The sequence below is a fragment of the Pinus tabuliformis genome, chromosome J (assembly GCF_031772625.1).
Source record: "Pinus tabuliformis cultivar Carrire ecotype Pingquan chromosome J, CPIR1, whole genome shotgun sequence".
NCBI classification, from domain to species: domain Eukaryota; kingdom Viridiplantae; phylum Streptophyta; class Pinopsida; order Pinales; family Pinaceae; genus Pinus; species Pinus tabuliformis.
In genome coordinates, this window is record NC_142295.1 from 527,763,599 (window position 1) to 527,786,651 (window position 23,053).

At 35.7% G+C, this 23,053-nt stretch overlaps 1 protein-coding gene across 1 annotated transcript; it reads left to right on the forward strand.

Annotated features, from left to right (window-relative positions):
* Positions 1-10,807: 10,807 nt before the first annotated feature.
* Positions 10,808-12,667, forward strand: LOC149228066 (transcription factor MYB41-like). Its single transcript, XM_089375631.1, has 3 exons — positions 10,808-11,012; positions 11,611-11,740; positions 11,865-12,667. Exons 1-3 carry the CDS (start codon positions 10,877-10,879, stop codon positions 12,580-12,582), a joined length of 984 nt encoding a protein of 327 aa, XP_089231757.1. The 5' UTR covers positions 10,808-10,876; the 3' UTR covers positions 12,583-12,667.
* Positions 12,668-23,053: the final 10,386 nt, after the last annotated feature.

Below are 23,053 nucleotides of genomic sequence, written 5' to 3' on the forward strand. Positions count from 1 at the left end.
CTCCTTGATGCGTAGTTATTTGAAATTAGAGTTGGAGATGACCATTTTGCAGATATCATTGAGTTTTTTACCATGGGGATGGCTCCTTCAGAGTATAGTATGCATAAAAAGAAGGAATTAGTGGTTAAGGCAACTAAGTTTTCATTAATAGAAGGATAATTATATAAGATGGGACCTCATGAGATATTGTGCAAACATGTTCCTGAACATGAAAGATAGATGATTCTAACAGAGGCTCATAAAGGCGCAACTAGTGGACATTATGCAGGGAAAGCCATTGCGCAAAATATTTTGAGAGTGGGATTATAGTGGCCTACACTACAGAAAAATGAAAAGGAATATTGTAGAGCATGTGATGTGTGTCAAAGAATAGGAAATCCTTCATGAAGAGATGAAATGTCGTTAGTACCACAAGTTACATTGCAGGATTTTGATAAGTGAGCTATTGATTTTGTTGGAACCATCAACCCACTTGGAAAAAGGACTGGTGTGAGGTACATAATCACAGTAGATGACTATTTGAAAATATGGGCCGAAGCACAACCAGTAGGGACTGCAGCACAGAGATTGTTGCGAACTTTATTTTTGAATATATATTGTCTAGATTTGGATGTCCAAATATTTTGATGAGTGACCAAGGTTCACACTTCTTGAATAAAACTGTTGAAGCATTAACTGAGGAATTCCAATTATATCACCATAGGGGTACCCCTTATCATCCTCAAGCCAATGGAATAGTGGAAGCATTTAACAAGATTTTGGAGAATGCACTTACTAAGGTATGCAATGTGAATAAAGATGACTGGGATCTCAGAATTCCAACAGTTTTATGGGCTTACAGGACCACATGTAAGAAGTTGATAGGTCATACGCCCTTCAGATTAGTTTATGGGAAAGAAGTTGTGATGCCCACAGTATACATCATCCCTAATTTGAGGATTTCAGCTTTTACAGATATGGTAAACCCCGATATAATGAAGGAAAGAATGTCGCAGTTGATTGCTTTAGAGGAAGATAGATTTATAACAGGTTTCCATTAGCAGGTACAAAAAGCAAGAGAAAAAGCCTGGTATGATAGACATATTAAGCAGAAGAAGTTACAAGTAGGGGACCTTGTTCTCCTCTATGGCAGTAAGTTTGTAAAATTTCCACGAAAATTCGAGCTGTGTTGTTTGGGCCCCTACATTATCAAGCATGTCACTGATGGAGGCACAGTTCAATTAGTGAAGTTAAATGGAGAGTTGATTCAAGGAAGAGTAAATGGAAGTAGCTTGAAGCTATACATGGACAACCCTTCCCTTACAACTTCACTCTAAAGAAGAAAGAAGAAAAGTCTTAGTGTTAACTGTAGTTGAAAGTGGGCACTGGACTATAAACTACGCTGCAGAAAGAGATTCGACGCAGGAAGTTACTTTGCTACAGTCTGAAGTATGTCAGATTTAGTAGAAGCCACAATGCAAAAAGGGATGTTCGCTACAATATGGATGTGTTGAAGTCCACCAGAAAATATAAATATGACCGTTAAAAGGGAAAAATACGTGGAAAGTTGCATTTATGAGGACAGGTTGGCAAGATCTAAGGATAGATATGCAGTTAATGAATAAAATCAGAGCACAATATGAACAATATATAAGATAATGATGGGGTTAGAACCTTGAAATCATTATAAAAAGTCGTCTCCCACCCAAATCGAACATTTTTATAAATTTAGAATTCGAGTATTGACAGTGCGAAGAAATTGCAGAAGTTTTAACTATCATATGTCGTCTGAGCATTCTTGTGAAGAAATTGTGCGTAATTTTTGTGAGAAAGGCTTATCTAGAGTCATGGAAGTTTCTGGTGTGCCTGCAACATCAGCTGAGATGCATGTAGTAGCATCAAATGCAGCAGCATCAACACAAAAATAGCTGAGATCGTCAAGGAAGAAACCAACCAAGGAAGAGAGAACAAAGAAGAAACAGGATAAGAAACCTGTCAAACCTCAACAACAACCTGAGCAAGTCATAGATAGTGAAGGAGAAATGGAGGAGGTGCAGATGGAAATAGAAGGCGTAGCATTTTCACCTCTACCACCATACATCACACCTAGGAAGCCAAATGCAAAACCTGTTAAAATATCGAAGGATGCAAAGTATGGCATCTTTACACCCTTATTGTCAAAAGCAGTACCATTTTCAGGAGAAGTTTTAGGGAAAATTCTACAGCTGAAGTTCGCGGATTATGACTTTAACGACAGGAAGAAGTACCCTCAATTCACACCAGACCGGTATTTGAAACAGGTGCACTACCTAGACAACGGAGTGACAAGGCTATAACCACAGCAGTGGGCAAACAATTTGGCGCAATCATGATTATTGAATATGTTAAATGTGTCGCACTTCGGCAGAAGTCCAGAGAACACAGCGTGTGTGCGACAGTTTCTCGTGTTGGTGCACGATGGAGGATTATGGATGGGAAATAAGATCCCTATAGATCTAATGTTGATCTGGAGGATCACAAGACTACCATACCAAGGGTGGAACCCGCGGAGGAGTTCGTTGGAAAAGATCAGGACCGTGTTATAGCGAACAGTATGAAGAAGAAGTTTGGGCTAGAAAAAGGAAAGAGGGGATATGAAATCAATTCAATCAGTGACCAGGTAGTTCACTTCATAGTGCACATATTGGCTGGGAAGATCACGTGAAAGTGTCAAGTGAATGAAGTTCATGCGTCAGTGGTTTCATTAGCTGCGTAGTGTGCCAATGGGGTTCAATACAACTAAGCCAAATACATTTGCAAAGATTTTTTGGATGACTGTCGCAAAGCCCAGGAGAAAGGTACCACATTCCATTATACGTGGTTAATTTTTATTCTTGCAATGCTAGTGTAGAGAGAGCTGGCAGATTCATAGTTCCCCCCAGTAGCATCAGATGTTTGTGAAGTCGTGCAGTGTGCCTCACTATGGTTTACCACCCAACCATCGTGAGCAATGGAGAACATGATGTTCTTCATATTGTATCATATGGATTTTCATATGTTAGTGAACCAACACGCTCGCCTGTCACTGAGCCTATACGAGAAGTATAGTGCTATTGCGAATTTCAAGGCCAATTTTCACGTAGTATATATATAGGCTCGTATGGGATACAAGCAAGAAATGGAATCCCTTTCCATAATTGGTCACAAAGGATGACTTCTTGGAACTAGCACAATAGTGGCCTGCATAATGGATGATTGCGCTGGAGGCAAAAGGAGGAGACAGTGTGATAGAAGAAGCGTAGGACACTTTGCAACATGATGAAGCAAGTGGAAAAGACAAGGACAAGGATCAGGATGAGCATGAATCAGAGGAATAGGAGCAACATGATGAGGGTCACCAAGATCCTCCTGATGGAGATGAGCAGACTCAGGAGTCTGAGAAGTTGGAAAAAAAAATTGTTGCAGAAAAGAGGAAGGAACGGGGCAAAGTTGCCACAAAGATCAAGAAGAAGCAGAAGGCAGATAATATGAAGGATACCAGGCCAACGGTCCTTACTGAAGGGGACTTAGATCAAATCAGGGACAAGATATAGGAAGCAACAACAGAATCTTGGAGCATGTTAGAATATTGCAATGACACACTTATGACTAGTGTCAAAGAGTAGATCGCAGAATTGAAGATATTGGTGCAGACAATCAAACAACCAGTGCAGATAGAGGAAAGGGTTGGATTAGAAAGGCAGATAGAGCCTACGCTTGCAGTGAGGTTAGCACAGATACCTGCAGGAGCCCTACAGTTTGACTCTATTGAACTACATTGGCAGGCTAAGGAATGGAAGCATGTCAATATGAACATTGTAGCAGTGTCGTTGCAAAGATTACACAAGCTACACTTGGAAATTATAGAATAGTTGAGGTTGCACGAGCATCACACCTCGCAGCTAAATATTCAAGTATAAAAAGAGTGAGTTGTGATTTGGTAGAAGCTTGAGTAGGTGATCCAAGAAAGGGATCAAGTAGAACAACAACACCAAAAGATCAAGGAGGCAGTGGAAGCAACATGCAAAGAGATTCTAGACCTTGATGTTCGTGAGGAAGAGCCAGTAGAAGACAAGGTCGCGAAGCTCAGACTTGTAGTGAAAGGATACAAGGAGAAAATTATTGCAATACAATTCAAGTACGAAATGCATATCAGTGAGTTGTGAATGAGGTTGCAGCCAAATACGCCATAGGAAGTACGGGACCAGAGGGAGACTGACCTAAAGACTGCAATGGCCAACATCTCCACAATAATGGTAGACTGTGGAAAACTCTTGGATGAAAGTCTATAAATTTGGACTTTGTCGTAGGAAGATCCAAATGTACAGAAACTATAGGAAGAAATGCAACAAAAGTAGCATCAGTTAGAAAAAATTTGGGCATATGAGAAGACCTTACCTATCTCACAGAAGCTCACAAAGTTCAATGAGTCAAAGGCCCTCCAGAAGAAAATTGAGGAGGTGAAAAAGGAAGAACAGGTCTTAACATAGAGGAATCAACCTTGGTAGGATGAGGCCTTCCAACTATCGTAGGTAGTAGATGAGAAGCTTCAAGAGCCTCAACAGAGGGAGACAGTGATGGTGTAGAAAGCTACAGAACATGTCACAAAATCATTATTAGAGGAGGTGCGCAACGAAGAAAAGACGATCGCAGAAATTTTGTTGCAGTTCAAAAACGCATATAATAGCATCGTAACAAAAATCAGAGGCAAGCCAGCTGAGTGACTCGGGACGAGTCACATGTGAGTGTTGGGGGCATGTTGGGCGCAACCCAACTTGGCCTAGTTTTTGGCAAGAACTCTACATTTTGTGGAGCGGAGTGCGAAGTGGAGCACGCAGCGGAGTAGTTTTGGATATATCGTGCGGTATCAGAGCATCAGAGTAGGTTGAAGCCCCTCCTTTTTGTAAAAAATCATGTATTATTGTAAAAGATGAATGGTTTTTAGACTATAGTAGCTTGTATTAGGGGAGTCCATGGTATGTGGACCATGGTATTTTGATGACATATCCCTTGATGTAATAGTTTATATGGGGATCAATAATAAAGGAGAGAATAAGCTTAGAATCATATCATGAATTGAATGTTTGTATTCTTGTGATCTCTTGTTTGGAAGAGAAGGCGAGGCTCTGCAACTTTGTGTGCAAATGACCTGCAGCTTAGTGCGCAAGTCAAGAACTGTTTGTTGTACAAGAATTATTATTATAAGAAACAGTTCTTGTGGACGTAGTCCCACATTAGGATGAACCACAGTAAAATTAGTGTCTTCATGTGTATATTTGCTTATTATTTTTTGTAGTGTAGCAGTTTATTACAGTTGCATTTTATTACAGCGCAGTGATGATTTGTGGGCTTATATGACATGTTTGTGTGATTAAATGAATGCGGTGAAGTAATTTATAAATGTTAAGAATAAAATAGTATAATAATACCACATCGTATCATCCCTCAAGGATGAAAAAACCTAGTTCTTCAACCTCCCATAGTCACTTCGGGTGAGACTTTGATTTGCTTGTAGGTCATTGTCGAAGGGCCAGTGATTAAGGGTTTTTTTGGTGCGCATTATAGATCAAACGTGGGTCAGCCCGAATCATAACTAACAGGATGTGCATGTGGGGATAGATGATTCCTAAGAGGGGTCTGCCATAGTATCCAACGAGGATTTCCATCGAGGCACAGGCGCAACTGGCCAGGGAGGATGACCATGCACTTGTTGCATTGGCATTTCCATACACGGGGATTGACTAGAGATAGTGTCCCAACATCCTCTTCACAGCGTCTGACCCTCCAAATGATAGAGGTAATATTAGTGTTTTTTTAAACTAATCTAATTTCATTTCATAGTTTTAATGAATTAGAATAAAATTTATTCTAGCACATTCTTTAACTTGTTTTATTAAATTATTTAATGAAATTGTATATTTTTTGTACTATATATTTTGTAGACATCGGCACATTCAATGGGGACATGTCTCCTCCCCCACCGTCGAATGTTGGAGGAGATGAGGATATGGGTGATACCCAAGAGGGTGAGGCACATACTCAAGGGGGCATGAGCGTCTGGGGTTGTAGGATTGGTTTGCGAGTTCAGATGGACTATTGAGATAGATTGGATAGAGTTTTGATTGATGGGGGAGTCCGCCCTGCCAGGCCTCAAGATGTCACCGCGGATCCTAGGTTTGTGGGTTTATACAGGGACTATCCAAGTGAGATGATGTCTCTTATGTGGCATATCATTGGATCTAGTAGGGTACTGAGAGCGATGAGGGATGTTGGGCATGCAGTGGCAGATACATCAGATGATCAGGGTAGTGATGATGATGATGAGGATGGTGATGATGATCATGATTATGAGGGTGGTGATCATGATCATGATCATGAGGGTGGTGATCATGATGCTTCTGGTAGTACTACCCCATCGAATCATGGTCATCTGGATATCGGTGATCCATCTGGTAGTACACATCCTCAGTCGCCTGATGACAAGATGTCGGAGCTATAATATGTGCCTCATGTTTCTCTTGACAAAGCACGCTAGCCACCTCCTCCTCCACCTCAAAATTTCTTGTTGCTTTTAGACAATAATAAAAAAATTGTTTTGATTATTTCATTTTAGTTGGATTTTTGTATTTCCTTGGGAGTTATATCATGTTCTTGATTTTATTTTTCCAATAATCCTTATGAATAATGTATCGATTCCTCCTTGATTGATGGTGTATATAATTTGTCCCTTTGATGTCAATTACTACGAAAGTCATTATTATGTCATGCTAATGTTCAATGATAGTGTATAACATGTGTTAACTATTTCTTAGATATCTCAATTATCTATATCACCATTTCTAATGTCGAGAGGTTCTTGGTGGTATGTTCTGTCAAATCATTATCTAAACAATCAAAACATGTCTTACTCACATCTCATGTCAATAGATGTTGAATGATTTTATGTTTTTATTTTGACAAATCTCCTCCTAATGACTCTAGCTCATTATTTTGGGAAGTAGATTTAGACTTATTTAGTACCTTGGAGATTTAAATGATTATTGGATCCTTACACTTAATAATGGAAAAACCTCATTAACCCTTAATTGATTTATTAAGTGTTCAATATAAACACTTACATTTATACTTATTATAATGTACTAAAAATAATAGTGTCCATTATCATCATTCATAATTTAGATTGAATCTAACAACAATGTAAATAAAAAATCGATGATAAAAAATTTCTCCCAAATTCAGATTTAGCAGCTTGTTCCATATTCAAAATCAACATCAAGCCATTATTATAAAAGTTGTGTGACTTTAGGGGTGGCAGGAGGGGGAGGGATTATCTGCAATATCGAAGGAATAATAGTTGACAAGTATGCCTGGGGATTAGGAAGAAAGTCCAATAATCAAGCATAGGTTTATGGTCTCTACCTGGAGTTCCTCATAGCCCAGTAGAAGGGAATTAGAGCCATCGCAATTCTTGGAGATTATTTTCTTGTCATAATTCATTTATGCACAAGCTCCACTACTCAAGATAACAAGTTAAACCAGATGCCACAACGAGCTCAAGGTATCCTCCTCTCATTTGCTAGCTCTTAGACTTGTCATATCCTAAGGACCTAAATATAGAGGCTAATATATAGGAAAACAAGGCTTGCCACATGAAATAAGTCCAAACATAAATCAATGGTGCTCATGGTTTTTCTCTTATTCCCTAACTAGTTATCATGAAGTTGGCCCTCTTTATCAAACCCCCTTCTAGACACATCCTTAAAATGAATCATAAAATTGTTACCCCTCTTCCCTCTACGAATGTTGCTTACCCCTTCGTCCCTCTAATTTGTATCTCTTAGGCATTGACCTATAGTACCTACCCTATCAACCGTACGATGATACCCTTCTTCTTCACGATGACACAAAGTGCTCTCAACAGTCCCCATGTGACATTCTCCTAGAAGACTCTGCAATTAAGTGTGGGAAACTTCTTGTCCTCCTTGTCGATCAAGATTCATCCCAGGCAACTTCAATGACTCCTCATGTGAACTCCCTCAACTGGCAAGTTGCATTTACTCCCTTTGGAATAGATTAGACCGTCCAACTGTTTGAGATCTAGGCTATGTGAAGAGGAAGTCCCCTCATTCGACAGAATAATGATGAAGCTTCCTTGGGATCCTGGTGGCTCGAATTCCACTCTTCATCAGCGCACGAGGCACCTGCATGGTAAATTCCATAAATCACCTTTGGGTTGTTCAAATTATTCCATTTTGTTGGTAGTTAATAGGTCAGGTCGGAAGTTAGCAAGGATATGGCTTCATTCTCTCCTTGCGGTGAATTCAGGTGTGTCCCAGACTAGAGAAACTTTGTTGTCAGTTCTTGGCTGTGCCTCTCTTTTATGGATCATTCTCTTAGTTCAAATAATTCTAAGGGTTGAAGCCAAACTCGCAGACCCCAAAACTCCTTGGGGTCGTCTCAATTTTTCCATTCATTTGGCTGCTCGACGCCTTAGTCTAGCACAACTCCTCGAATTGGACTTGGTGGTTCCTTTCATTGCAGGAAAATTAGCTCGGTGAAGAGGAGCTCAATGGGTGAATAGAGTGTTTGTGTTACTGTTAGGGGACTAAAAAAGATCCTTTGCCTCCCCTTGTTTGTTTTCATCTCATTTTTGTGGTGTCCGTTCTCCATGGTTTCTAGTTCCTAAGGTCGTCGATGAGCATGCTCGGGTCGGGTGGCGAGAAGAAAATTCAAAATTTTGGCTATGGACACGACATATATATACTCTACATCCCCATTTCCCTCGGTCTATGACCAATGCATCAGCGAGCATGCAAATTTGAGGGCTGAAATATTTGACCTTCAGGTTTTGTTGCATCGACAAAGCAAGTCAAGCAGAGAAAATTTGGATACCATGGAAGCTAAGAGCAAACAGATAACTCACTTGGAGGATGGGGTCGAGGCACTAAGAAGCAAGATAGAGGGCCTCCAGTTACAGATAGCTAAGCTAAGTATCCCTCTAGAAGAAATGAGCTTAGGCTTTGACTTAAATCGCCATGTTGATCCGATGTCTAATTTTCAATTGTAATGTTTGGCTTCTAATGCATCTTTAGTCTGTCACAGTTTTGTCAGGTTTACACTAGTAGAATAATAAGAGTATTGTCATTTTTTGTAGTTAGGAGTGACAATTGGGCATGGTTTGGTAATATTCAATAATCAAAATTGAAGTCCACTGATGTAGTTGAACTGTAAATCCCTTGGGTAGTTGCCGCGTTCGGGCGCAGACTTAATAGAAAAGTACTCATTGTTAAAAAAAATCAAATGTGTGACTTTATTAAATAATGCTAGTATCAATTGATATGAACTTTTCAACACAAATTTAAAAGGTTTTTCCTGAATTCAATTTTGATCCATTATTATGATTACTAAGTGAGTTTTGTTATACAATTCCCTTATGAACTAGTATGGATTTTTTCAACACAAATTTAAAGTTTGAAATTTGTAGATTAAAAGTATATGGTGAAGCAGTAATTTATTAGAGTAATTTAGACAAATCCCAAGATCAAACATTCCATTTGCCACTATATTCCTAAAAGTATATTGATCATGATATACATGTACCTTAACACTTAGCAAGAACTTAAAAGTCCTAGTTGCCATTATATTACTAAAAGCATATTGATCATGATATACATGTACCTTAAGACTTAGCAGGAGCTTAAAAATCTTCACCTGACTAAATTAAGACTTAGCAAAACAAATTAACGAGACCTGGAATTCCTCACACTTATTCTTCCAAAAAACCATCCTTATATCAATGTAAATTTCAAAAATTTCAAAAATATTCTAAACTCTACCATTAATTTCTAACCAAATCTAGGAATCTTGGAATCTTATACTAGTGATCAACATCTCTTTAGTAAATTGAAATTAAATAAAAAGCCATTTTCCCAACCTAAACCCACGTTACTCTAAATGAAAATTAATACTAGTTTAATGTATCTAAAGATTAAGTCAACAATTCATACTTTTGAAGTCTTTCGTTTGTAGGTTCGTTGTATTAAACATGTGTGTTAAAAAAAAAGTGCAATGACATATGCATGGTCCAACAAACACCGTTGAAAAGAAGTGAGACCGCCATAAACTCCGTAATTTTCATGCATGTCTAGGCAGGCAAGAAACAAACAAGAACGTAAATACAGGGATATTATTTTATAATGTCGATTAGGTAGAACGTGTGAGATTCAAGGTTTTCCCAGTAGAAAAGTCTCAGTAATTAGGTAAGAAACGTGCTAGATTAAGGTTTGCCCCGGCAGAACAAACGCAGTAATTAAGAATGCCTTTTGATACAAAATCCAGGGGGCGTACTCACCAAAAAATATTAAACGATCCCCGTTTTACTGCGGCTCTTGGGATCTTGCTCCTGACGTCATTCGAGTTGTCACTGTGAGGCTAAGGATGGTGACCGGTCTCCTCAGATTCGACTTTTTCCGACACTAAAATGTCATTTCCAGCTGTATAGTCAGGTGGATATGTAATTTTTATATGTAAAATAATAATAAAAATTGGTAAGATTGTGATAAAAGTTCGTAAAAAAATTTTAAAATCTAGTTTATATTGGTCAAACTTTAAGATTTTGAGTATCTAGAAAATTTAAAATGTTGAATATCCAGAAAATTCTTAATAACGCTCCCAAAAATTTACCAAATTCCAATAAAAAACCTACCATCCAACAAATTTATGACGTTGGTAGACAATCCATACATCAAGCTGCACACTCTTTAATCCCGCCTCTATATATGTGTAATCCTGGACTAGGCAGGCCAGAAGTGCGACAGAGAGACACAAACACAATTTTCAGTAATAATCTGCATTGAGAAAGGCAGCTACAAATCTAATCATGGGACGTGCACCTTGCTGTAGCGATCACGAGGGGCTGAAGAGAGGACCCTGGACGGCAGAAGAGGACCAGAAGCTCACCCATTATGTTCAAAGCCATGGCGTTGGTAATTGGCGCACCCTTCCCAAACTTGCAGGTATTCACTTGTTACTAATTATATTTAATGTTATCAATTTGAACTGAACAAAAACTTATGAAGATATTGTTATATAAGTGAGTTTTTCTTTCCACAGAAGGTGGGTGGTATTGATGTTGTGACATAGGGTGGGTGGTATTATTGAATTTTAGAATTAACCTTCTGTGGGTGGTATTGATGTTGAACTGAACAAAAACTTATGAAGATATTGTTATATAAGTGAGTTTTTCTTTCCACAGAAGGTGGGTGGTATTGATGTTGTGACATAGGGTGGGTGGTATTATTGTTAGAATTAACCTTCTGTGGGTGGTATTGATGTTGTGACATAGGGTGGGTGGTATTATTGAATTTTAGAATTAACCTTCTGTGGGTGGTATTGATGTTGTGACATAGGGTGGGTGGTATTATTGAATGTTAGAAATAATGGTTAAGTGGGTATTGATGTTATAACCATTATTGAATCTGAGTAATAATAGTTAAGGGAAATTTTAAAGATAGAAATTAATTTATAGTATAGAATTTTAGCCAAATCTTTTTTTTGAAAAAATGAAATACCACTGCAATTTTCCTTATGATGATTTCTGTGTGAGAGGTACAGGACTATCACGATGTGGAAAAAGCTGTAGGCTGAGATGGGCAAATTACTTGCGACCTGACATCAAGCGTGGAGCCTTCTCCGCGCATGAAGATCTCACCATCATTCGTCTACATGCCGCCCTTGGAAATAAGTAATACCTTGATCTTCTACCCCTACCCTATTCTCTAACAGTAGTGTTTTACATACGCTTCCTTTACAAGTTTGCATGTGCTTTTCTTCTCTCACAAAATCCCTGTATTTCTTTGAATTTGTAGATGGTCGGCTATAGCCTCGAATCTTCCTGGAAGAACTGATAACGAGGTAAAAAATCACTGGAACACTAAACTGAAAAAGCGACTGCTCCTAATGGGAATCGATCCGGTGACCCACATGTCACTGCCTACACCAGATATGCTGTTATCTTTGATGGCGTCGTCTTCGACTGCCATGGCTGCGCGATTGAATAGTGCATTGGGTGAAGCTCAATTCGGACAACTGGCCAGAGACTATGTGAATATTACTCATCCGGTTTCCACTGGCAGTGATGATGAGTACTCAGGGCAGCTATCCCAAATTCTGAAGCTCTTGGGCACGAATAACAACCCGGAGTGGGCACATCCATGGGGACCATTGTCCTCCATTTCAACTGATCAATTCCTCCAACCCGATGCATTAGGATGCTTGCATTCAATGCCCAATCTAGTGCCATCCAGCAACACAACAGATAAGAATGATCACGTATTCTACGACAGCCATCAGACATCTTCATGTGCCACATCTACAAATTCTGACACGGGAGGATCAGAAATTCTAGAAAACACCATTCACTATCACCCGGACGATACGTTCGGATCGGCAATGGGGACTCCAGGTCCCATGTCAACTGCAGATTTACAAGAAGACGGAAGCAATTATTGGGTTAACTTGTTAAATTCAGTGGAGGACAACAGTCGAGACTCTGTTTATATGGGGTTACATATCCTTAGTCCTTAACTACATGTGTTGTGGAAATATTTAAATATTTTTTCAGGGTCATTGTATGTTTCTGAGCATTGGACAGCCTGGACTCATCCTCCCTCACTTTAGGTTTTTTTTAAGTTCTCTAGATAATGATATTTTCATTATGTTCAATATATTATATCAAAGATTTTTTTAAAATTTTGTGGGATTATATCTTTATTATATTCAATATATTATATCAAAAGTGCCTTAACAGTCCAATTATTATCTATCTGAGACCTTTTCAGGGTCATTGTATGTTTCTGAACATTGGACAGCCTGGACTCATCCTCCCTCACGTTAGGTTTTTTTAAGTTACCCAGATTATATTTTCATTATGTTCAATATATTATATTAAAGATTTTTTTAAAGTTTTGTGGGATTATATCTTTATTATGTTCAATATATTATATCAAAAGTGCCTTAACAACCCAATTACTATCTATCTGAGACCCACTAAATAAACACATGAAAATTGTTGAATTAATTTATTGAAATTATTTATTTATTAATTTAAAAAAAACTGTAATATAAACTTAATTCTCTTCTGTAAAGCCCCATCACCATTAATCTTTTTCTTCGCTACTTTATATCTTTTTCTTTTTTACATGAAAAAATTGTGCATGAAACAATGTTCAGACCTACATTATTCTGTCTTTTTTTCTTCACTACTCTATATCCCCTATTTAAGATTCTTTTATTTCCTTGGTTCACAAGCCATTTTTAGATGAGACTAAAGATAGCCTATGGGACAGATTGTTTCTTCATCTGCTTGATGTATTTGGCCTTTTTTCTGTCAAACTTCACAATAAATACTCCCAGCTTCTGGACAAACCCCTCACTAAATAGGTTATCCCAAGAGCTAGCTGCCAGCATATCTGCATAACTTTCCAGGTTGTCTTTGAAGGCCTCACATTCTAAAATGGAATGCTTTTCTATTTCCACTTTCAGACAAGAACGAAAAAATACATACTCTTTCCTCTCACACTTCTTGGTTCACAAACCACTTTTACAATAAATTAAAATCTAAACAATTAATTTAATATATACAGATAAAAATTTATTTATAAATTATATATTAAATCCTCTTCGCAGACGAAGAAAATATTTGAAATAGTTGGAATTCAAATGGTTAAAAAAAAAACCTTTTGGCAGACAGCTTTTTCTGTTTGAAAAAGAATTTCAATGTCATTTCAATTGACATTGGAGATCCAGCATTGGTAAAGCAATAAAATATACAAACCACTTTTATAATAAATTAAAATCTAAGCAATTAATTTAATGTATACGGATAACAAATTATTTATAAATTATATATTAAATACTCTTCGCAGACGAAGAAAATATTTGAAGTAGTTGGAATTCAAATGGTTAAAAAAAAAAACCTTTTGGCAGACCGCCTTTTCTGTTTGAAAAAGAATTTCAATGTCATTTCAATTGACATTGGAGATCCAGCATTGCTAAAGCAATAAAATATGAATGAGTAACTACGATCCATTCTTTCCATTGTATTTTATATTTAAATGTGTAGTGATCTATCAATGTTGTCATTGTTCATGGCTTCATTTATCTGGCAAGATTTGCATTAATGGTGGACATAAACACTGTTAAAACAATAAAACATGAACGGGTTAATTCGATCCATTCTTTCCCTATTTTAAAATTAATTAATTTTGAAATATTGTGTTACGTTGGATTGTTTTTGGCCTTAGCTTTTTGGCCTCTTTAAATATATATTTTTAAATATAGGTTAATCATCTTGTGTTTAAAAATAAAATTTATTTTTTATATATTTAATATTTAATATTTAAATTTAATGAGAAGAGTTTTTAGCGAAATTCACATCATAATTTATTTGACGTTACCGAGTGTGATTCATTGTTATGACGAGTTTAGATTTAAATTGTTAATTAATTGGATTTCTTTAGATTGGAAAAATGAATAGAATATTTTTTATTTAAGTTTAATTTTTGCAAGTGATCCGACAAACTTTGATGTAATAGATGGAATCTGTAAATTCTTAGTATAGAATATATAACTTTTTATGTGTGAAAAAAAATACAAATTAAAAAAAAAAATTATTAATATTTTTAAAATCCAAAAGTTTGTAATTTATTATAATTTAATTGTTAATTAAAAAATAACATTGTATCTTGAAGAAAAAAAAAGTTCAAAAGTTTGTAAACTTGATTATAATTTAATGGTAATTAAAAAAGATAAAAATTAAAGAAGTAGAAAAAATGCAAAAAGAGCAATTATTAGGAATCATCAATTTGTCACTATATTCACATTAAAAATATAATAATAAATAAGAATTTGGTGCGTTTAATAGCATTCTAGTGGTCTTCCATGGAGCAAATGGCCTATATTATATTAGATCCAAAGTGAAATTGATATTGTAATTTTGGTTGAAACAGAGAATGAAGAATCTAAGGCCCCTAATATTGAATGATTTGTCTTGTGGTTAGCCTAGAAAAGGAAATCCTCTAATAGAGGGACTATAACCATTCCTTGCTACATAAAAATGAACACTTCTCACATTCGACTTCATAAGAAAGATTCTCTCAACCAATACATTTTTGGATGGAGATTTCAGATATTAGTGAGAAGAAGATTTATATAACAATATGTTACTTTCCGCATATCAATTCTACTTTCTATAAGAAAAACAACCTAGATAAAATTGCTACTACAAAACCTTCTAACAACATATTTACAAGATATTTACAACATGAGAAATAAAGGTAGCATCATCCTTCTAGGAGACTGTAATTCCATAAACACAAATCAAACTACTCTTCTAAGTAATGATTCCAACCCGAATCCTCTTTAGCTAGATAAGGACGTTAATTTAGCTAACAAGTACAAAAGAAATTTTGAAGACTTAACTAAGAATTTATTTGGTACCAAGCTAATCAAGCTCTATAAGTCTCAAGATCTAACAAATTTTGCAATGGTCTAATGAAGTGAAACAAATTCTAACTAGATGACTTGTATTCATGGGTTGGTCACTAGTGTCACAGATTATGTGATATATGATATCCTCATATACAATTAAATAGAAAATTTTATATTTTAAACAATCATGAGCATAACTCCAACAATAAACCTTTTTTCCTAACTTTGAACTTTTTCATGCACAAAATATCAATTGAAGAAAATTCTAATAGCTAAAGGCACTTGTTTTTTTCACAAAAATAAAGTTGGAATTTTATCAAAACACTTAAATAGTGAATTAAATCTCCTATAGTATAAGAATAATATTAAATACATCTTCCTTTAACAAATTCTTTATCAAGGTGTTATGTAAAAATAAAAATAGAATGGTCAATCCTTAGCATGACAAGGAGTGTTAAATGCTAGAAAGGCCATTAAGAATGCCTCCGAGGAACCCTTAAAAATGGATAATATAAAAAGATACAAAACCCTAATTAAAAGAAGCATAAAACACCACATAAATAGAAAGAAAGGGAAGCTTTTGCACCTATGAAAACTATATCCTAAGAGAATTTGAAAGTAAATTTTGACTTGTAAAACTAAAAAATAATGCGATTCCCTTAAAGGTATAGAACTCCTACTTCAAAAATATTTATGAATCCCCTATTGTTGTGAATAGCATTCCAAATGTTTCTATTGAGGATGGTGTTTTCTATAGAATTCATAAAGTTTAAAGTTAAGCAACTTACAAAAGAGAAAGCAAAGGACATTGAATGAAACCAAGGCGATATGTTAAAAATTGGAGGACCTATCCTTATCCCTCAGATACACAAGATCTTTGATTTAGTAGTCAAGTTGGGATTCCCTAGACCTTAGACTCAAAGCATTAATGTTCCTATTTTTAAATGTGGGTATAAAATTAATCCCTCTAATTATAAAACCATTCTGATTAGCCACATCTTAACCAAGTTATACAAAACTAGTATCGAAAATAATATCAACACATGGCTTTAAATCCATGAAAAAATAGTTAAAGGCTAAGCTAGCCTTAGATACTATCATTTGACTATGGACCATCTTGTTATGCTTAGGATCATTGTGAAGGAGTGTCACAATAATAAAACCAATCACCTTTGTTGTTTCAATTATTTTGAAAAAATATTTTAACTTTGTGTCAAAGATCAACCTTTGGAATGGGTTAGACAAGCTAAAAGTTCCTTTCAAGTTAATTGTTGTTGCAGTAAGGCTAGATGAGAGTGTTATTACCAACTTTAAAAACCTTAAGGGCTAGTAGGAAAAAATTGATTGTAATATATGAGACAAGTAGTTTTTTCCCCTATTCCCTATCATATTTGGCATATCCATTGATAAATTATAATATTGGTTGGAATATGTTGGTTGTATTGGCCCAACTCCTGCTAGTATAGTCATCACCCTTCTTTTTTAAGCTAATTTTATTGTGTTTATGTAAAGGAATCTCTATGACCTTGTTAAGCATCGATGAATGCTTAAGGACTTGTGATTTTGTATGGGTATGAAGATGAACACATAAAAAACAAAGGTTATGATAATCAAATCTGAAAATTTTGTCTATGACACTTTCATATATGACAACAATAGCATGGAGAAAATTCCTTCATACAAACATTATGGGAATCAATATTCATTACAAACTCAATTACAATATTCATTACAAACTCAATTAGAACTGTAATGTTGAGAAAAAGATAAATAGAGGATGGAAAATATTATGGAATTGAAAACAAGTGTATATTAGCATATATTTGGCTATGCCCTAAAACAAACTCCACTTTGATACTCTTATCATTTTTACTATCATAAAAAGGTGTGAATTTTGGAGATATAGGATCTCTAGAGAATTCAAGAGAAAGATAGAGTATATCCAAAGGAATTGTATTACTTATAATATCAAAAGGAAATGATATACACCCTATCTTATCCCCCTCAAAGAAGTGATCATTTCCACATTTGAGTGCATGGATATAATTAGGTACTTAATGTGAAAGAACATGATAAACAACATGGACGACAAGAGGCTCCCAAAAATTACTTAAAATTCTAGGCAAAATCACAAACAACTCAAGCGAAGATGACATCAAGATGCAAATTCTTAGCTAAACCATTAGGGAATAAAAGAAGTTTTCATTTCATAGAATTCCAATAACATTAAAAATATTATTCTTATAAATTTAGAGAAAAAGTGTGGTGTGATTAATACCCAAAAGATAAAATAAAACTAAGTATATATAGCAAGGATGTGGTTAAATCAATCAAAAGTATATCTTCATTTTGACTAGTGCAAAGAAGAAAATCAAAATTGCTAAAATTCGAACTATCTCCCAAGAGCTAATAATGAAACTATGTATTGGAAAACTCTCAAAACACCATCATATGTGAGAATCTATCATCTTTGTGACACTATGAAGGTTGAATATGAAGATGATTTTCTCCTATAATGCCCTACAGATATCCAAATTAGACTGCAACTTCAAAATATATGTTACAATATCAACCTTTCTAACCTCTCAAGTCATCAAAATTATGGTGAGATTGGAACACTTCTCTTAATGTTCTTTTAACACAAAATAAGATTCTAAATAAATTCAAACAATCTTTGAAATTTCTTAGGATTTCATAGACCATCTATCGTCTCAATAGATGTTAATTATCACTAGCATTACCACTACCACTTAGAATAATAATTATTAATCACTATTTATTAATGTAGGTTGACTCATTATAATAATGCAATTAAAAATATGTCATCTAAAATAATATCTTATTGTTTTTCAATAAAGCAAACATTCGTTCCTGTAAAATGCATTTCGATTTTAAAAATTTATGTTATTTCCTTGTCTAATTTAAACTTCAATATATTCCCTTCCAAAAATGGAAAATCCTTAACTAATCATAAAAAAAAATAATAAAAAAAAAATTATCTTAAAAATTATATATATATATATATATATATATATATATATATATATATATATATATAATATTATTATTATTATAATATTATAATATTATAATTGGTTAACATTTAATTTTTTTTTAAATAGTGAATTGATAGATCTCAAATCGTCTCAAGAATTTAGTGTCACAAAGCTACAAACTTTTGGGAATTCTCTGCGTATTACTCAGTGGTTACTAAATGAGCATCAATAAAAAATTTCACTTTACAGCAACTTTTCATGATATCCCAAACAAATGACACCCTTGTCACACATTGATTTGTCTCACATATAGAAGGATAAGAATAGGGTAGTGGATGACATTTATAAAGGGGTGTTACGGTTGGAGCAAAGTCCTTATACCATTTCCATATTTTAAGATAGACATAAGGATGATTTATTACATGTTCCTTGGCCATTCAATTTCTATAGTGGTTAGATTCCTAACTCTCATATTTGCAATGATGTTATTTTTATTTTTATTTGTTAATACATCTCACCATCTTGATACTAGACCAATATTTAGATCTAGTTATTAAAAAACGTAATCTATGTTACTTTAGGTTAAGGAGTAAGCTTTAGTTTTTTTTTTCCTAAATCTATGATGTGTAAAGTATGTATGTAGAGTGGTTATGCTTAATCGTGATACATAGTATAGATTAATAATAATTATATTTATTAAAGAAAAAATTATAAAAAATCAAATATCAAATGTAACTACTTTTTTTCCACATCTACTCAGGGAACCGGCCAACCAGGGTAAACATGCGATGAGAAGCTACTATGATATGATTAAACCTCTATGGTGACTTTAAGGAAATGGAATTGACAGAAACACATCAACCATACCTTCACATCAGCAACAACACTCCCATTATGCATCTCAGCCACTTAAGCATCCTACCCCTCGGTCCCACTGACTGTTTAGGCCCCTTGACCTCTCGATGCTCTCATGCTATGGGAATGCTAGCGTCCAAGGACCTCTGGACACTCTCACAAGCCTACATGCATGTGTCCAGGCACTTTTCCCAGCAAACCTGTGCTAGTGTCCGCGGAATTTAAGGCACTTTTCTAGGCCAGAATTCTGGCCATAAGGCTAATAAACCAAAAATCAGCCTCAGGACTAAGCTTGACCATCCCCAACTGGGAGTGACATTCTGTCAAACACTTGGCATCAATGCAATCTACAAGTCTAGGATACAAGGCACAACCTTAAACCCTTATGAAACATGACAAGAAGGATCACCACCTTCCCCCTTCAACGGTTATGACATCAATTAGGTCTTTCATCCATCATTTAACCATTACAAGTAAATACGCTTAGAAATAACCATGACATAAACCACTCAATTAACCATGCTTATAACCAACATAAAACCATGAAAATAACATTGAGATAATAGTCATTAAATCTACATATTAATAAATACAGAAGCAAGAGAACTTAGCTTTTATTAATCATAGGAAAATCTGACCAGGTTCAAGACTTCCACGTGCCACCCGACCGTAGACATGGTTGAACCAAATATTTCTTTCATTTTGTCACCCTTGTGCCATATTCCAAGCATGAATGTGGGATCTCATGGATAAATCAATCCAAAAACAACCAAGGGAATCCAGAGGTTAAACCACCTCCACCCTCACCAAACCATGATCACACCAAAATCGACGCTTCAATCACAAAATTGAACCGAACTTGGAATGCCATCTAGAATCCATTACTATCCTTGGGGAATTTTTCATCTCCCTGCGTCTTAGGCTTACCGCAATATAATCCCAGATCACTATGCCCTAAATCGAGACACCAACCTCTCAAGATTTACCGCAATCCACACCGGATCACTAAGCCCTAAACCAAGACTCCTCCCTAGGGATTTACCGTGTATCCCGCCAAAACCAGTCAAGGGATTTCTAGTTCTTTGGGAATGAAACTTGAGATGACCTCCACCCAAAATTCTGAAATCCATATGACAATTCCAAAGCTCAAAACCAAGATAAACATCCCAACACACCATAGCATCCAGAAAAGGCAAGGCTAGGCTGAAAACTATTTTCATAACCTAGCGAAACCATGCCACCAACAGAAAGAGAACCATACACCAACATGCAAAGCCATGCATGTCAAAACCAGCTACGAAATCACACATGCAATATGTTACCTACAAATATTCCTACTAAAGCTACTTGATCCTGCTTTTCCTTGCTTGATCCTTTCTTTCCTTCTTTTGCTTTTCTTGTCCTTCCCTTGCTTTCTTTTCCCTTCCTTGCTCCAAAACCTGAGAAAAACCTTGAGCTACGAGCCTGCCAACTATCCTCATAAGCCTTTTTATCAATGAGGCCTTTAGTTTCTTCATTTTCATTATTTTCCTTCAATTTCCTCCTCACATGCAACCTGTGGCCTTTCACGTTAATTTTCTCCTAATTTCCTTTATTTTCATAAATAAATGTGCCAAAATTCATTTTTGTCTTTTACTGCCTTTGACAATCTATTTAGCCATGATAATAAACTGAAATGAACACTCACACCAGGATGTCCTACCCAACTTTCAGCTTGGAATACATGCCCCTTGACCATGGTCTTATTTTTCCTTTGTTAACTTTTATTACATGGAATTTTCACTAGGGTTGTTACATCAAATAACTTGTAATTAAACACATATTAAAAAATAAGTAACATTTTCCTTTATTTAAAAATGTTACTTAAACTTGATTCCACATAATTCTACTAATGATATCCCCAATGGGGAGTCTATTTGTGAATCTAAAGGGATAATCCTGAGCCACCATGTGTACAAGATAAGGGATAGTGAGGTGTAATTATGATGAGGGAATATGGATGGCATCAATATAAATGATGGGGAGTTATGGTAGGAATAGAGCACATCAACCCTCATTCTTTTGGTCCCAACTAACATGGTAAGTATCATTACCACCATAGATGGAAAGGGTGTGGTACATAAATAAGTGGCAAGGGTGTGGTATAATCAAATGTCATGGAAGTTAAAAGTGTTTGATATCAAATCCCTAGGCCCTCATAAATACTAATGTAGAAAGGATGAAACATGAATGGAAATGATGAAAATCGATTTGATGAAATGGGGTGATGACCGCCAAATCTAAAAAGCGGTTCTTAAAATTAGTTACAAATAAGGTGGAGGGGAATTTCTAGTGAATAATATGGGCACTAGAATTATAGTCAGTGGATAGAGTGTTTAGCTTATCCACTTTCTAGTGATCTTGATAACACTTTGGAGCCATGACTTATTAGTCTTTCAAATTTCAACAAGGTATTAGTTCAATAGGAGGTGGTGGAAAATTTGTTCAATTAGGTGGAATTGGTTCAATGACATTGATTTGGGGGACAAGACACAATAAGATTTTATAGTATAGAATTTGAACGAAATCTTTCTTTAGAAAAAATGGAATACCACAACAATTTTCCTTATAATGATTTATGTGTGAGAGGTGCAGGGCTATCACGATGTGGAAAGAGTTGTAGGCTGAGATGGGAAAATTACTTGTGACCTAACGTCAAGTATGGATCCTTCTCCATGCATGAGGATCTCACCATCATTCATCTACATGTCGCCCTTGGAAATAAGTAATACCTTAATCTTCTACCCTCTCATATTCTCTAACAGTAGTGTTTTACATACACTTCCTTTACAAGTTTGCATGTGCTTTTCTTCTTCACAAAATATTCAAGTCCCTGTATTTCTTTGAATTTGTAGATGGTCAACTATAGCCTTACAGAAGAATGGATAACAAGATAAATAATCATTGGAACACTAAACTGAAAAAACGACTGCTTCTAATGGGAATCGATCTGGTGACCCACATGTCATTTACTACACCATATATGTTGTTATCTTTCATGGAATCGTCTTCGACTACCATGGTTGAGTGATTGAATAGTGCATTGGGTGAAGCTCAAATTGGACAACTAGCCAGAGACTATGTGAATATTACTCATACAATTTCCACTGGAAGTGATGATGAGTACTCAATGCAAATGTTATCCCAAATTCTAAAGCTCTTGTGTAAGCATAACAACCTGGAGTGCACACATCCATAGGGACCATTGTCTTCCATTTCAACTGATCAATTCCCCCAACCTGATGCATTAGGATGCCTTCATTCAATGCCCAATCTAGTACCATCCAACAACCCATCAGATAAGAAATATTATGTTTGCTACGTCAGCAATAAGAAATCTTCATGTAGCACATCTACAAATTCTCACAGGGGGGCATCAGAAATTCTACAAAATACCATGCACTATCACTAGGCCAACACGTTCGGATTAGCAATGGGGACTCCAGATACCATGTCAATTGTAGATTTAGAAGAAGATGGAAGAAATTATTGAGTTAACTAGTTAAGTTCAGTGGAGGACAGCAGTCGAGACTCTATTTATATGGGGTTACATATCTCGTAAATACATGTGTTGTGGAAATATTTTTGTAGGTTCATTGTATGTTTCTAAGCATTGGATAGCCTAGACTCATCCTCCTCATTATTTTAAGTTTGATAAGGACATAAGAATTGTTTTT